The sequence below is a fragment of the Sinocyclocheilus anshuiensis genome, unplaced genomic scaffold (genome assembly GCF_001515605.1).
Source record: "Sinocyclocheilus anshuiensis isolate Anshui unplaced genomic scaffold, SAMN03320099.WGS_v1.1 scaffold253, whole genome shotgun sequence".
In the NCBI taxonomy this organism is placed as follows: Eukaryota; Metazoa; Chordata; class Actinopteri; order Cypriniformes; family Cyprinidae; genus Sinocyclocheilus; species Sinocyclocheilus anshuiensis.
Genome location: NW_015537969.1, coordinates 599,618 through 616,052, shown reverse-complemented (window position 1 = coordinate 616,052; position 16,435 = coordinate 599,618). Strand labels below are relative to the sequence as shown.

Here is a 16,435-nt window from a genome sequence, read left to right as displayed (position 1 = left end):
ATTCAGTATCGCTGTTGTTGTGAATAGGAGTTCAAGGAACAGTTTGGCTTTCCATTCACTTTAAGAAACAATAATGGAACTGAATGTTCCAATAATTGTTATTTATTATTTCTTGATGAAAGCAATAATAAATGAAAACAGTTCTTGGTGCCCAACCCAAATCTTCAAATAGTGTTTACAAATCGGCATTGTTTTCAATCAGCATCTTAAAAATTTAAACCAAAACAGAATAAAGCACAGCATGCAGCCATGAGAATGTTCCATTATGTTTAATTTCAAAATAACTGATGATAAAACTGAAAATATTTACAGCACATATCGCGAAAACACTTATGGTTTCTGTACAAAGAAATATACACATGCAAAAAGTATAAAATAATCCAAATAAAACAAGTCTAAAATGATAATGCATACATTCAAATACAATGAGATCAGAACTAAAATTAGACATTCAATGAAACACTTTAAAAAATGTATCCAGTCCAAGTTCCCACGCTGTAAAGGCATCTGTACAACTTTACAATGACAAATAAATTAGAGGACACGATATGGGTCTATACAGATGAATTAACAATGTTCCTTCCTACCGGGAAAGAGTCACTGTCCAGCACTCAAACATTTCAGAACGCTTCAAAATCTCAAATATAACAGTTGACTGATGTATGACGCGAGGATCACTGGAAATCAACGCACTGAGAACAACAGGCCAATGGTTACAGACTGCAAACCATTCATTCCAGTGACAATTTAAACTGTTGAAAGCTTCTTATGACTAACCTGTCACCAAAAACTATCAGAAGCCTTAAAACTAAAGGACCTACATTTGCATTAAAACTATCTATATGAGAAGATAAATATCATAATTGAAAGGCTTCCCATTTTTTTGTCCATGATATCTTGCTATGACCAAATTATTCTCATGTCAAGGACTGCCTAGTCTAAATGGGAGGTGCGTTTCAGAAATACTCCAATAATGCACAAAAAATAAAAAGTTTGATCTGTGAAATGTCTATAACATGGACACCGAGGAAAATAAACAAAGAAAAACAATTCTTCCCAAATGTAAAGCTATGAATAACTCGTGTAAACAACCAGTCATAGCTACCTAAGGTGTAAAATGTTTGTCAGGGAACAAAAAGAAAAACGAATTCTCATAAAGCATGGAGAGCTTTGGCATACCAATACGTATATCAACAGAAAAGTGACTAGCATAAGTGCCATGTAGACAACATCCCTGTAGAATGACAGGGCTTTAATACTTAACAATAAAGACCAGATTAAATAAACAACAGCAGAACTGCAGTACCGAGTACGTGCTATTCTACGCTTTTATTAAAGGTATAACGGATGTCTTCATAAATAGTTGCATAAACCTTTGAAGCTGCAACATTGCACGTGATAAGAACTGGAAACAACGCGAGTGCATTTACAGTATTCAGTCATTCTTCAATGCTGATGAGCTCAGACGTCTGGCCGTCCTATGGCTGTCTCCCACTGGAGTTCTGCTCTCCACCCTTGTGACATTGCATTTAAAAAGAAAGAAAGAAAGAAACAGGGCAGACACATAGTATAGAATAAGGCGTATACATCTGTAGATTGCACAACAGTTTGTTCTAGTCGTAGTAAATCAAAAAAAGACTTGCAGCCATTAAACATTTCGCAGCTAAATGTGGCGTAATCATCATTGTTGAAATAAGCAAATAATTACAGTAGGAGACCAAAACAAGCTTTCACTTAAAATGCTTCAACTACTCATCTGCTCACGATTTGTGTGTTGCGTTCATTTAGACTTGAGTTGATGTAACTGATTTTATTGAAAGATGTACCTGAAAATGTCATCGTTATTATGCGCTGTTCATTTTTCTCTAAAGGTTCTTTAAGAAATGTTCGAACGCTGTAAAAGCACAAAAACAGCCTCTTGCTCTCTGGCTCAGGCAAAACAGAAAGGGAAAAAAGGTTGTTCTCCTCGCTAAATTGCATTTGCATCGCTCTCTTCAAAAACTTCTGCCACGTTTTGTTCTACACAAAATATTAGTCCATTTATGTAGATTTGTTGATCATTCAGCAAATCAGAGAAATATTATATATATATTTATATTCCATTGTTTTCATCTCTGCGTAAAAGTTTTCATGAAATTGGAAACAAGGCAGCAGCAAACTGGGAAAGGACTAACGATCTAAAATCTTGTCTGCCGACGAAGGCTCTGATTGGCAGATATGGTTGTCAGCACACATTTTGATAGGCTCAGGACTGAAGTCTTCTTAATTGGCATCAGGAAGAGGATGAGATCACGTTTCTTGGGTCAGATCCTGGGCTGTAGCCTGCTTTGCAGGAAGACTCTTATGCCCACGAGAGGCCGCAGGTCGTTCTGGTGTTTGCGCCGATCGATGAAGGAGATGAGTCTAGAGGTATCGATGCATTCGGCCGAGCGACGGCCACCTCCGGGTCTCAGCCAGGGATCCTGCAGGCAGGTGGCAGCTGGGGGCCGCTTGGAAGATTCGGTCCTGAGAAGCAGGCACACGAAATCCCGTGCCGCCTGGCTCACGCCCTGAAAGTAGTCGTCGGGGAAACTGAAGTCTAGGCGGCAGATGTTGAGGCACGTCTCCTCCACGCTCTCGTCCAAGAACGGAGACGCCCCGCTCAGCATCACGTACGTCACCACGCCCAGACTCCATAAGTCAGAGGAGAGAGAGATGGGATCCCCGAGAACCAGCTCGGGGGCCGCAAACTCTGGGCTGCCCAGCAGAGGGTGAACGTAGGGAGTCGAGTTCAGCTGCACTGCATCGCCGAAGTCCGTCAGTTTCACCATCGGCTGGGAGGGGCTCTGCTCCACCACAAGGTTTTCAGGCTGATCAGAAAGTGGGAAATTAGCATCACTTTGTAAGTAGGATTGTGCAAAGAAAGATTTTTTAAAATAAACTAGTCTGTAGGTTGTCTGAATGACCAGTTCTAGAACTCTTGTAGGGAATCCTTGAATAAATAAGCTGATTTTCGGTCCACCAGATCTCACGTTTCTTAAATGGACAGTTCACCCAAAAATAGTCATTAATTACTTACCCTCATGTCGTTCCGAACCCCAAAGACCTTCGTTCATGTTCGGAACACAAATTAAGATATTTTTGATGAAATGTGAGAGCTCTCTGACCCTCCAAAGACAGCAACACAACTGAAATGTTCCCAGTCCCAGAAACATAGCAAGGACATCGATAAAACAGTCCATGTGACATCAGTGGCTCAACTTCAATTTTGCAAAGCTACAAGAATACTTTTTGTGCGCAAAGAAAACAAAAATAGCAATTTATTCAACCGTTCTTCTCCCCGAGTTACTGTCTTCCACCATTTTGGAGAGTACCATGACGCTTGTGCGCGCTTTCCCCAGAACATAATCAACTTAATCAGCGTTGTGTACGTTCAGCATGCACGCATTTTCTCCTCAGTGTAAACAGCGCTGATTACATTGTGCATATGGTGGTACTCTCCAAAATGCTGGAAGACGGTAACTTATGGAGAAGAATTGTTGAATAAATTATGTTATTTTCTTTTTCTTTGTGCACAAAAAGTATTCTCGTAGCTCGTAGCCACTGATGTCACATGGACTGTTTTACCGATGTCCTTGCTACGTTTCTGGGACTGGGAACATTGCAGTTGCATTGCTGTCTATGCGGGGTCAGAGAGCTCTCAGATTTGAAAAATATATTAATTTGTGTTCCGAAGATGAACAAAGGTCTTACGGGTTTGGAACGACATGAAGGTGAGTGATTAATGACAGAATTTTCATTTTGGGGTGAACTATCCCTTTAAGAAGTGCCCAAACAGAACGACATCCTTTTGTTCAAAAACATCTATCTAAAGGTGTATTGCTGCAGCAGTGCTTTAAAAATGAATTTAGAGACATAAAACTTTTAAAGAGAGCATGATGCCAGCATGCTAATTAATATAAATAAAATCTAAAACATAAAACACTATTTAATTTATTTGTTTATTTGAGGCAAGGCAAGTTTATTTATATAGCACATTCAATAGACAATGATAATTCAAAGTGCTTTACATAAAAATAAAAAATATAGTAATCATGTAAGTGTTCAAAAGAAAAAAATAAAATAAAATAGCATACAATTTATTATAAAAATATGTTTTATTAGCTTATATTTATTGTTTAATAATATTTATTAATGCTTTATATTTTATCTATTAATTGTTTATTCAATATTTGATTACATGTATTTATTGATACTTTACATTTTATGTATTAATACATTAAAAGGGACAATTTTATAAGTATTTATTAAAAAGTGATATATATAATATTAGGTATGTAACACTGACCTTTAAATCCAGATGAACTATTCTGCAGTTGTGCAGGTATTGCAAAGCTTCTAAAATGTCCCGGAGGTAAAAGGCCACTTTTTCCTCAGTGAGGTTCCCCCAGCTCACAATGTAGTCCAGTAGACGGCCCTGATCAGACCTGTGCAATCACACAATACACACGGTCACAAACATATCTGAGTGTGACACAGTCCATTCTGATATTAAAGTGTGTGTATGTGTGTTTGTGAGCTCTCACATCTCAAGGACCAGTGCATAGCTGCTGGAGGTCTCAAAGGTGTCCAGTAGTCTGACTAGGTGAGGGTGCTGGAGTCTCTGTAGGACGCTGAACTCGTGGGTGACCTGGTCTCGCTTCATGAGTTTCTTATTCACAAACTTGACCGCTACTGTGCGCTTTGATCCCCTCTGGTCACAGCGTTTTACTACAGAAAACCTTCCCCTAAGAGACAGAAGCAACATTAACACAATTGCAATGTTGCCCTGGTTTTTATAGGGGAATCCATATGAGTGTATAAATTCCCATGTGTCTCACCTGCCCAGCTCTGCTACCTCAGTGTAGAAGGACTCAAAGTTGTCTTTCCACATGACCCGGATTCCATCGCTAGTAGTTCCTGTGAAAGGCAGTCCAGTTAAGTTCATAGCCTTGCACAAATAAATCTTTGAAACACCAGGTGGACTGTTTGAATGAGAACACATTCTTACCCAACACTCTGAGACTGGCTGATGATGTCACACTGCCTATGTCATTCGTTGCAATGCAGGTGTACATGCCATCATCCTCTGAGGTCACACCTACGATACGCAGAGTGGCCTCGCCAGTCTCACTGCGATGCAGCGGAAAGAAATAATGATTTATGCAGAAAACAAAACCATTAACATTAGCAAAAACGGAGTTTAATAACTACAAAAAAATCGAATAAGATCAAATTAAAATGAATCAAATAACTATTTATGAGGTCCTTAAAATAAAGCAGTAAATAAACGTATATTAACAAAATAATAACATTATATACTGTACGGATATCACCAAAACTGAAAGACATTTCTTTTTTTTCCTGTTTGTCCGCACCTGTAGACTATGCTAAAGTGGCCATTGCTGGTGAGTGTTTTCTGATCGGGTCCCTTCCATGTGACTGTGGCTTTGGGGCGGCCACACACTTTACACCTCAGAGTGACACACTCCCCTTTATCACAGGTCACATCACTCAGCGGGACGAGGATCTCCGGGGGAACTGGAGGAAAAAGATCCACGTCAACCCCTTATTATGTTTGACTTTTTTATAATTCTAAACAAACAGAATGATGCACTTAATCAATATTTTGAACTTACCATCATAGATATAATTGGGATTTAGAAGCTGCAAAATGGAAAACAAAGTTGAGCATACATTTTTTCTGAGGGATTTTTCTAGAAAATAACATTAGAGACAGATTTGTTTGTGTTTTCATTAGTGTTACCTTTACAGAGACCTTGTTGGTTAGTCCCTCTCTGGATTTCCTGTATCCATTTTCAAGCTTGGCCTCTTTTTTATTTTCCTTCTCTCTTTTCTCGGACTTCTTACGGATACGGAGGGATGTATGCCACGATGATGATTTCCTGCTGGAAAGTAACCCATTATGTTAAAAAACATGTTAAATATCCAACAGATGATAACCACTAAAGGCCTGTAACAAAAATAGGTTTGATTTTATTGCAGAATGTGTTATGTAAATGGTTAGAGGCGAGCTCTTACTTAATGGTCCCCTCTGGTACATCAGGGATAATGGCGGAGGTGTGGCCCAGCACGTATCCAGGGATCCAGCCCTCGGCGGCTGGGCATTGGTCGGTAGCGGCACGAAACACCAAGAACATGTTCTGCTGATTGGAGGCCAGGATCTGCACCACCTCCCCTTGACCTACATTTATCTCATCCTCTTTCAGAGCCACATAGTCCTGAGTCACCAACATGGTGGAGATATTACTGCTGCTGCTGCTTTCACTCTGTGGACAAACAGACACACATACAGGTCTTAGTATCGGAGACACCTTATACCTTTAACACAAATACCTGTACTGTACAACACTGTAGGTTTTCCTGGGGGTAAATGACAGTATTTCCACATTTACTTATTAACCCTGATGTTCTGTTTAAATGTGTTTTAAAAAAGTTAGAAAATTGCTTCTTTTGTCCTCTTAAAATTTCTTGCAATTTGTTCCGGTGCCCTACCCAAAACCCAGTATATTTAAGTGTTATTGATGTAAGCATTATTATTTTTAAATAAAGGTCATTATTTTTGGTAACAATGTTGTTTCTGTTTATGGTTAATTTGACCATAGAAACAACATACTATAAAAAAATACAATAATTTATTGTAAATGTAAACAATCAGAAAATGATGATTTTATAAATAAATTCTTATTTTTATCTTTAATTTAAATAATTGTTTAATAAATGTTTATATGTTTTTGGGTCTCTCCCATAGAAATATTGCAATATTTGTTATGGAGGACATTTTAAGTATTTTATCAATTTGAAATCAGTCTTCATTATATTAGGAAACATTTGAGCTTGATGCTTCAATTGTAACAAAATAGAGCCTTGAGGTCTCTCAGACCCCAAACAGAACATGAGGGCTAGTATATTCATCATAAATGTATGTTTTGGATTTCATTTTTGGTATTAGATGACAAAACATTCCATAACTCCCATGCTCAATAATATTCACAACTTTTGATTAACAGCTTTTGATTAACTCTGCAAGTGCACTGCATTGAAAACATGCATTATTAAACAAGAATAGTCAAAGAAAAGATAAGAAACAGAAAAGAAAGTGAGACAAGAACCCATGTTAGTTACAGTAGCCTGTTAAAAAGATCTCAAATTCGGAAGCAGGTCACATGATAGGCAGAATCAAAACATCCACAGATGTTTCCTGCATTAGATTTGTAAGATTAACTGTGTTAAGATGCAGTCACATTAGCAAAATTTTGTGGACAAAAAAAAGCCCAGTGTCTATTGTCAATAGTGTAGTGAATCGATTTATGAAGCAAAGCTCACACAGAAATCACTTTCAAATCAAGCAGCTCTCTGTGGTCAATGTAGCAAATCCATGTGACTAATTTGAGCCATTTAAGGGATAGTTCACCCAAAAATGAAAATTCTGTAATTAATTACACACAAGACCTTCGTTCATCTTCGGAACACAAATTAAGATATTTTTGATGAAATCCGAGAGCTTTCTGACCCTCCATTTTTCAAGGCCCAGAAAGGTAGAAAGGACATTGTTACATTGTGACATCAATGGTTCAACCTTAATTTTATGAAGCTAAGAGAATACTTTTTGTGCACAAAGAAAACAAAAAATAACGACTTCATTCAACAAATTCTTCTCTTCCAAGTCAGTCTTCGACGTGCGTTCTGACGTAGAACCCCGGATGTGCTGCACATGTGTCGTGGTACACTCATGAATGTGCGTCAAAAACTGACATGGAAGAGTAGAATTGTTGAATAAAATCATTATTTTTGTTTACTTTGCACACAGAAGTATTCTCGTAGCTTCATAACATTACGGTTGAAGCACTGATATTACATGAACTATTTTAACGATGTCCTTACTACCTTTCTGAGCCTTGAATGTGGTAGTTGCGTTGCTGTCTATGGAGGGTCAGAAAACTCGGATTTCATCAAAAATATCTTAATTTGTGTTCCGAAGATGAACGAAGGTCTTACAGGTTTGGAATGACATGAGGGTGAGTACTATCCTTTTAAGAAATCTGTGTCCAGAAATCTTTCACCCTGATGCAAAATTCCCACTCGTGGTGATTCCTATTGAAATTACTGTATTTCACCCACAAATATTCAGAAAACAACAGTAAACGTGACCATACTTTTAGTCTTTAGGAAAAGCTGATTGTCTTGTACACACCACAAAGAAAGCTTGAAGTTAAGAGCTTCTTTTTAAGGAAGGGAAAACCTGGTTCTTGTTTTACAACTCCATAAACAGTTAGTATCTGGCCAGAAGCAGAACTGTGTTAGAATTCTGAGATGCAGAGCAAAGGATCTGTTGGAAGTCCACAGAGTAGAAACCAGGTTAGGAGAGGCAGAAATCAGACAGAATCCAGGTGGGTTAGAGAGTCATTCATGAGGGAAGACAGGAGCAGAGTTGAGCTGAAGCACTGCGGTCGACCGGGGCAGGAGTGTCTCTTACCCCGTTGCTCTGAGTGGACTGGACAGATTGCTCACTGGCAGAAGAGCAGGTACTCATTCGGTCTGCGTCCTTACTGTGGGTGGAATGCCGGTGACTTTGGTTCTGGTTTTGCCATCCCAGTGTGTCACATGCTTCCCCAGGGAAAGTAAAGGAACCAGGCCTGCTGGCGGGGGAAGCAGGAACGGAGCTCCAGAACGAGGTGGAGCTGCCACCTGTCTTTGGCCCAGGACTGCAGGGTGGGATGGAGTCTTTGAAAGCAGGTGTGGCTAATGGGGAGGCCATGGGCGAGACCGTTCCAGGTCTGGGTTTGACCAGTCCTAGCGGGGCCACGGTGGCCCGAGGGATCTGGGCCGTGCCGACTCCATCCCTGCTCTCTTTGGAAGCGCTTTCTGTAGAGTCCGTCTGTTTGGGGTGAGGGCTCGCAGGAACCTTCACCTTTGGATCAGGCTCTGTGGTGCAAGAGGGTGAAGGACCCCTGGAGAGAGGTCTCGGGGACATACCTGATATTTTGTCGGGGCCATCAGGCTCATGGGCTCCGGGCCCCAGGGCGGGAGAGTGATGACGGAGCGGCTGAGGCAAGCGCGAGGGCTGGGGGATACGGGAGGGGCGGGAGCCAGACCCAGCCGGGGCCCCTCCGCCTCCTCCAGGGACCATGACCTGACCCCCGCTACCTCCAGCCTGTATGCTGCCTGAGACACCAGGCCCCTCGACATGGTTCCTCTGGTAGTCTATAGGAGATGTAAGCACTACAGGAGGAAAGACATCTAGTGAGGACAATGAATTTGCACATGAGCATAACAGCTCAGATTATCCCGATTTTATGAGGGTGTAACAGGCAAGAAAACACTTGCAAAACAAACCTAAAGATATCGCAAGTGAAAACTTTACAATGGGGATCAATTCATTAGCATTAGCTAATGCATTAGACTTCATGAACTTGACATGAATATAACACTTTATTATTTCAAGATGATTTCTAGATGATTTAAAGACTTATATATGCTTAAAAGTATTGCTGGTTGCTGTACCATTGAGGAAATTGCATTGGCTCTCCAGGATTTGGCTGATCTGCAGCATCCAGACTTGTCGGACTCCAGGGTGGTTTGAGTGCAGAATAAAGGCCTCTTTGCTGACATTGGACGTTCTAGAGGTCAGTGCGAATTTACATGGGTCTCCATCCACACTATCCTCAAGACCCAGACAGCTCACCTATACACACACAAACAGAATGTTTTGATCTTCTTTATACAATTTTATATTTATCACCGAATCTGGCACGATAAAATTAGAAACCATGAAACTGTCAGACGAGGATGCCTGTACCTTGATGCTGTATTTGTACAGGTAACCAGGCATCGAGAAGCCCCTCTTTTTATCTAAAGGTTCACTGAAGATGACAATCTGCTCAAAGAGGAAGACTCTTCTCTCCTTCATTCTGTTCAGCAGGCCACCATCCGGTTCAGCCACCATGAAGGTGTCCTGCAGGAGGAGACGCCCCTGAGCAATGATCTTTCCCTGTGAAGGACAGAGAGACCGATCAAATGAATTAATTCACATGTAAAAGACTACAATTATTCTTGATAATAATCTATTGACAAAAAAGGTCACAGCAATCTTACATCAAATCCCTGGAGTCGACCAACATTCATCATGTCGTTGCATCTTTTTGGTACAATGCACATGACCTCAACCGCTTTCTACAACACATCAATAACTTCATCAGTATAAATACATATGACGCAACCAATCAATATATAAATATACATATTGCTTATACATATATAAACACACAAGTTTGGGTTGATACGTTTTTTTTATTTTTATAAATTTATTTATACATTTATTTGACAAGGACACATTAACTTGATCTAAAGTGACAGTAAAGATATTTATTATGTTACAAAAGAAAGATTTATACTTCTACTACTCATCTAAGAACAAAATATTAAGCTGTTATTAAAACTACTAAAACTGTTTTCAACATTGATAATAATAAGAAATATTTCTTGAGCTGCAAATCTGCATATTAGAATGATTTCTGAAGGATAATGTGACTGAAGACTGGAGTAATGGCCACTGAAAATTCAGCTTTGTATTCACAGGAATAAATTACATTTTAAAATATATTAAAATAGAAAACAGTTTTAAATTGCAATAATATTTTACAATATTGTTGCGTTTTTTGATCAAATTACAATAGGACAAAAACATTTAAAACGCCTTATTGATCCTAAACTTTTGAATTGTAGTATATAGCATAGAAAAAACTAACCTCCAATTCTACTGAATCAATTCCAACTTTTTTGGAAAATTTGAGGAAATCCTGGAAATAAATAAACCAAAACAGAGACATCAGAATCAACTCTGTCAATAGGGCTAAAACAATGAGATGCACTGGACCAGATGGACAAACCTTAAGCAGCAGCTGGTACTTCATGATTCTCTGCACGGGTTTAATGAGCAGATCAGTGATCTGAAGCCTGTGACCCAGACGCTGCTTCAGATCCTGCAAGAGAGGGTCAAAAACAGATCTTGATGCTTATATATAATGCATTTATTCAATATCACATTATAAATGTTTCATTACGTTCTATGTGATTTCGATTTGATGGTTTACGGACATAAATGCTAAATATATTTCATAAGGAAATGCAAGCTCTATAATGGGCAGAAATTATGTTCAAATCAGACTAAAGACTTCAGTTACGCACCTCAAAATAGGTGTCGATATACTCTGAGACAATAAGCTCAGATTTAGGTTTGTTCTGGCAGTAAACAATGTACATGTGCAGTCTCCTCTCCTGAAAGGCATGATGAGTTCATGAGTATGTACAATATCATATTACAGAAAAAAAGTTTGTTTGGTTGCCTAAAAAAAAGCTTAAAAATGTTACATGTTTGACGAAGAGAGGGCCCAGCCAGTCAGGATCCTCAAGGCACTTCTCAAACTCTCCCAGGAAGAAACTGAAACATTAAGGATTAAAAAATCTCTTCAAAATCTGTAATAAATCTGCTGGAAATGAACTGCCATAAAATTGCAGATTTTCCCCCCATCAATGTCCATCATTTAAAAATAACGGAAAATATAATACATCACAAACTAGATACTTACTCTTTGTGCCAGTCGTATATCTGCTGAATGTTTCCAAAAACTATTTTGTCTTTTCCTTTCATATCATCTGGAACTCCATCCTCCCTCATCCTGGTCATGTAGCCCTACCAGACACACAACACAAGTATGCACTTCAGATCTAGCCACATGATCACTCCCTGTATCTCAGCATCCCGTGAACAGTGTTCATTTACCTCCACGACCAAACTGAGATCTCTCACATAGTCCCTCTCTGTCTCGATCAGTTCCAGCAAAACGTAACTAAAAGGAGAAAGGGGACACGTGTTATAGACACTGACAATGAATGAGGACAATAACAGAGAGAGAGAGAAAAGCATGATGACATACTGCCGTCTCTTGAGAAAGCCGGTCTTGCGTTCCTCTATCTCATCGATCGGAGAGGAGGAAGAGAGGAGGGAGTTATCAGATGGGTTGAAAGAGGGGCTGCTGCTGTCCCCTTGCTCCACAGACAAAGAGCTGGGTCTGTCCTCCAGAGCCTGTGTGGACATGAGAAATCAGTCCAGCCAAATAATATGATGGCTATATTGTAGCATTATATTATATTATATATATATATATATCTGTGCACTTCTTACCATTTTGCTTTTGACCAGCTCCTCAATGGCACTGACTAACTCTGCAGCGCTGGGGGTTTCAGAACTGGAGAGTCGGACGGAGAGACGGGAAGAGGTCTGCAGAAATAAAGAGAGTGAAAGAGGGAAGAAAGCCAGACTGAATGACAGAGGAAATATGAACCATGTGGAGCTAAACTGTAATCGGGATTCATTCAGGCATGGATTTAGGATCTAGTTTATTGTCTTTGCCCTCAAGGACATTTATGCAATTTTTTGTTTATTACAGAAGTTACAATAGCTTTTTAGCCTTATGTTGAATGCATCTGTAACTAACGGTAATATTATGATGTGATTCATACAAAGTCTGCATTTGCAAACGGGAGATATTTTGATTTCAACCAAAGCTGTACCAATTATTCATAAAAAAAAGGCCCCATGAAATCAAAATGGTTTAAAATGGACAAAAAATGTCATGTGTGATATCAATATATTAACATACTCTTTAGCACACATAAAATTTACAGTCTTTATCTTGCAACCAAAAAGACCAAAATAGGAAAGAAACCTGCTGCATTTCATGGGGTCTTAAATTCATATGGATGATCACACTTGATGTTAAAAAAAATGTAAATTATAGACTTTAGGTTCACAAAAGCTTGATGCTCGACACCTGAGATAGGCGGTGGGTTTCTTTACTTTAGGTTTGTAAACTGGCAATCAAAAACATTCATCAAATAGAAATAGAGGGAAATCCAGCAGAAAGTCTCACCCTTGCTGTGCCTTCCAGACTTTCCAATTTGTGTCTGGGTGTGGCCTCAGGTCTGCTTAGCTTTTACAGGCCAATCAGACAGCAGAGTGAATAATGAGGTGATAAGCACAGAAGGAAGGGGGGAGGGGTGTGAATGGGCGGAGTTTGGAGGGTTGGTTAAAGGGGTAAAGAGTGAGGGTGGTCTCTGAGATTCAGTCATTGTAAGGCACATGACCCTCTTTCTACAGAATCGCAGCTCCCTAATGTTCACATTTGCATAGACCTGCACACGTACTTCTAACACCACATGTGCCCTGATACTCTGAAGCTGCATTTGAAAGTGTTTGAGGAACCCAGTCCGATCATAAAGCAGCTCGTTAGAAGGACAATCAATTAAAGGTGGGACTTTTTGTTGTATATATACAGTATATATATATATATATATATATATATATATACTGTATATATACAACAACATAAAATAAGTAAAACAAATTTAGAAGATAGAAAAAAATGAAAAGGATGAGTAAGGGCATTTTGAGGTTCTAAGTTTAAATCAGAAAGATTTAAACAACAGAAAGAGTCTTGTCTAGATGAAAGTGGAATAACAGTATCAAACCAAAATGAGGAATCCGCTTCTAAAAGAACACTACTTCAAAGTGGAATTCTCAGGAAGTGGTCTGCTTCTAAATCTCTACCAAAAAAACAAGAACCAAAAAAAGACAGCAAATAAAAGTAGAAAGAAGGGGGTTCTTGGATCTTTTGATAAGCCGGGGGTTATGGGAAAAGAAAGCAATGAAAAGTGATATGAAAGGAGGGAGGCCAGAAAGGGAGGAGTCAGATGGAGAGGTATGGGAACTGAGATAAAACAAAGACAGGACACAAATCAACGTAATGCTATGGCAAACAATACAGCCCAAACAAAACAAAAGAGAAAAACAAATTAGTGTCACAAGCTGTTCTTGAGCAGCGATGAGACCAGCTATAACTCGAGCATTTCATCCCACTGTAGCCATTATAAAAGAGACTATAGGACGAAGATTTATATCAGGGTTCCTCAAATCTTGCCCTGGAGGGCCAATGCGCTGCAGAGTTTAGCTCCAACCCTGATCAAACTCACCTACCTTTGATTTTCTAATGATCCTGAAGAGAATGCTCAGGTGTGTTTGATTAGGGTTAGAGCTAAACTCTGCAGGAAAGTGGATCTCGTGGGCCAGATTTGAGAATCCCTGATTTATATTCTATGTAAGGAAAAAAAAACTCTATCTCTAAGGCTGGCATTAACATGCATTTCATGTTCAGATTGTATGTAGACCAGTGGTTTTCAACCTTGTTGACTCGAAGGCCTCCCACTGCCCAACACAATATTTGAAGGATCCTCCTTCTCCCAATGTATGATATTACAAGTATTTCTATAGTAATTATGACAGAACTGCTTGTTTTCAACTTCTTATTTAAAAGAACTGGTAGTGTTGACATATTAAAGTAGTGAACCACAATTCATTTTGTTTTGTTGATCTTTATTTTAATTTAGTGTTAGATTATTTCAATATATTAATAATAATTTATTAATTTAAATACTTTGAAGTCACTTAGTGGACCCCTTGAAAGTTTGCTTGGACTCCATAATTTAGAACCACTGGTCTAGACATTTTTAGCCATATTGCATTTACACCTTCATTCCAAAACACTGTGTGATTGGATAAAAACCTGATTGCAAAACTGCAAATGGATAGTTAAAAATACTTTGTCATATACTGCAATTTATTTAACGGCAAACCCCTCAGTAATGTTGGGAAAAAGAAAAAAAAAAAAAAAAAAACACTTTCTTTGGGAGAGAAATGAGAAAAACAAGAATAATTCAATAAAAAATATGAAATTGTTGATTGATTGCGAAGAAACATTTCAAGCTTAATAAATGTGATATGAATTCATTCATGACTATTTCCAAATGATCCAGTCTTAAAAGCTGCGTGTTACTGCCAAGTGTGATGGGTTTCAATTTCAGTTTTCCAGTTCTAGCTCAGTTCCAATTCATGTGTGACTGTGAAATTCAATTCATGTGAAAACTGTTTTTCTGATCATTTTAAACCCGAAATAGAAATCTTGTCATATGGACCCCAGTAAAGACTGCATATACCAGGAGAAGATATTATTTAAAGCGGGGGCACACAGTACTGATTTGAGGATCTCTAAAAGGATTGAGGTTTAACATTTGGAAGCGGGGGCACACAGTACTGATTTGAGGATCTCTAAAAGGATTGAGGTTTAACGTTTGGCAGACGTTAAACCCCCCCCCCCAAAAAAAAACAAACAAGCAAAATCTAAACTAGTGACTCACTCGTACCAACCCCCCTCCTCTGTCGCCCCCCTCTGCTCTGTCATGTGCCGGCTCACCTTGTCATCCTGTGCATCCGGCTGGAAGAGGCTGTGCTGCTGGATGGCCATGGGTGGAGGAAGTGGCACAGTATCAGCTCCTTCCTCTCCCTCTTCCTCTCCACAGCTCTGCATTCCTGACGACGATGATTTGGAGAGAGTCCCGCTGCTCAGACCCTCGTTACGCACCCTCTGTGGAGGTTCAGGGACAAAACCATAAATTAGGCTATATATTCAGAAAGCCAGTAAGACCAGCTTTGAAAAAGTATGAATAACATTTAAACCTCTTCCAGAGTCTCATCCTGTGGCGTGGCTGCGCTGTCATCAGAGTCTTTCTGCAAACCTGCGTCTGCGCTCTTTCTGACGTCACGGCTCTTCTTGTGTTTGTGCGCCAGCTTCTTCACGTGGCCGTCGGCTTTACCACTGCTGAGTCTCCTCACAGGACTGGTCAGCCATTTCCTTAATGTGTTGCCAGTGCGTTTGGGCCCAGGGGAACTCTGGGAGCCCATCACATGACCTGGCTGCAGGGTGGCAGAGGAGCCTGGCAAGATGGCATCGTTACTGCACACAGAAAGCGCGTCTGGAAAAATACAGAAAAGCTTGTGATTATTATCTGACACAGGTCTGTGTGGATTATTAGGAAGCGTTTCGGACATTTGCCCACCTTTGTGGTTAAAGATGCCCTCCATCTCCATGCTGCTGCGGGAGTGGGCGATACAGAGCATGGCACAGGGAACCAGACCTTCCAGGGCAGGGGAACGGTCAGTGGTCCGCACCAAGCACCAGTCGGGCTTATCGTGGAGCCTCTCTAGTACCTCTACTGTCTGTCCCCTTCGCACTGTCAGTTCATTACTGTTACCGGCCATGAAGTCATGGATGACCACTGTGAGCTCACAACCACCTGACAACTGAAGAAGAAAAAAAAAAGAGGCAAGCAAAGAGCCATGTTTTTAGTTATAGTGACTGTCTTAAGACCAAAATGCCCTTTAAATTTTGTGATTTTTTTTGCCATGTCATATTCATTAATTTTAGTCAATTTTACTATGTCTGAAATGTCATACAACATCAGTAAAAAAATGAGTAATATGAAAAGTTATTTTTTGAAAAAA

The 16,435-nt window shown here is 39.6% G+C and overlaps 1 protein-coding gene across 7 annotated transcripts in view; it reads right to left on the bottom strand.

Moving 5' to 3' along the window:
* Positions 1 to 254: 254 nt before the first annotated feature.
* LOC107669652 (triple functional domain protein-like) overlaps positions 255 to 16,435 on the bottom strand; it is a 50,360-nt gene continuing 34,179 nt past the window's right edge. For 4 of the 7 annotated variants that reach the window (XM_016462016.1, XM_016462025.1, XM_016461989.1 and 1 more), the window contains 21 exons: positions 12,224 to 12,319; positions 11,976 to 12,124; positions 11,822 to 11,888; positions 11,628 to 11,731; positions 11,410 to 11,479; positions 11,227 to 11,316; positions 10,929 to 11,021; positions 10,788 to 10,838; positions 10,135 to 10,212; positions 9,839 to 10,030; positions 9,544 to 9,724; positions 8,516 to 9,261; positions 6,061 to 6,308; positions 5,786 to 5,927; positions 5,658 to 5,685; positions 5,397 to 5,559; positions 5,030 to 5,151; positions 4,860 to 4,938; positions 4,566 to 4,766; positions 4,328 to 4,466; positions 255 to 2,849 (listed from right to left, as the gene is read on the bottom strand). In XM_016462016.1, the coding sequence (XP_016317502.1) occupies positions 2,304 to 2,849; positions 4,328 to 4,466; positions 4,566 to 4,766; positions 4,860 to 4,938; positions 5,030 to 5,151; positions 5,397 to 5,559; positions 5,658 to 5,685; positions 5,786 to 5,927; positions 6,061 to 6,308; positions 8,516 to 9,261; positions 9,544 to 9,724; positions 9,839 to 10,030; positions 10,135 to 10,212; positions 10,788 to 10,838; positions 10,929 to 11,021; positions 11,227 to 11,316; positions 11,410 to 11,479; positions 11,628 to 11,731; positions 11,822 to 11,888; positions 11,976 to 12,124; positions 12,224 to 12,319 (3,585 nt within the window). In that variant the 3' untranslated portion in view covers positions 255 to 2,303. Of the gene's footprint in view, positions 2,850 to 4,327; positions 4,467 to 4,565; positions 4,767 to 4,859; positions 4,939 to 5,029; positions 5,152 to 5,396; positions 5,560 to 5,657; positions 5,686 to 5,785; positions 5,928 to 6,060; positions 6,309 to 8,515; positions 9,262 to 9,543; positions 9,725 to 9,838; positions 10,031 to 10,134; positions 10,213 to 10,787; positions 10,839 to 10,928; positions 11,022 to 11,226; positions 11,317 to 11,409; positions 11,480 to 11,627; positions 11,732 to 11,821; positions 11,889 to 11,975; positions 12,125 to 12,223; positions 12,320 to 16,435 lie in introns of those variants that run through there. The other 3 variants (XM_016461999.1, XM_016461983.1, XM_016462034.1) reach the window with 3 other exon arrangements.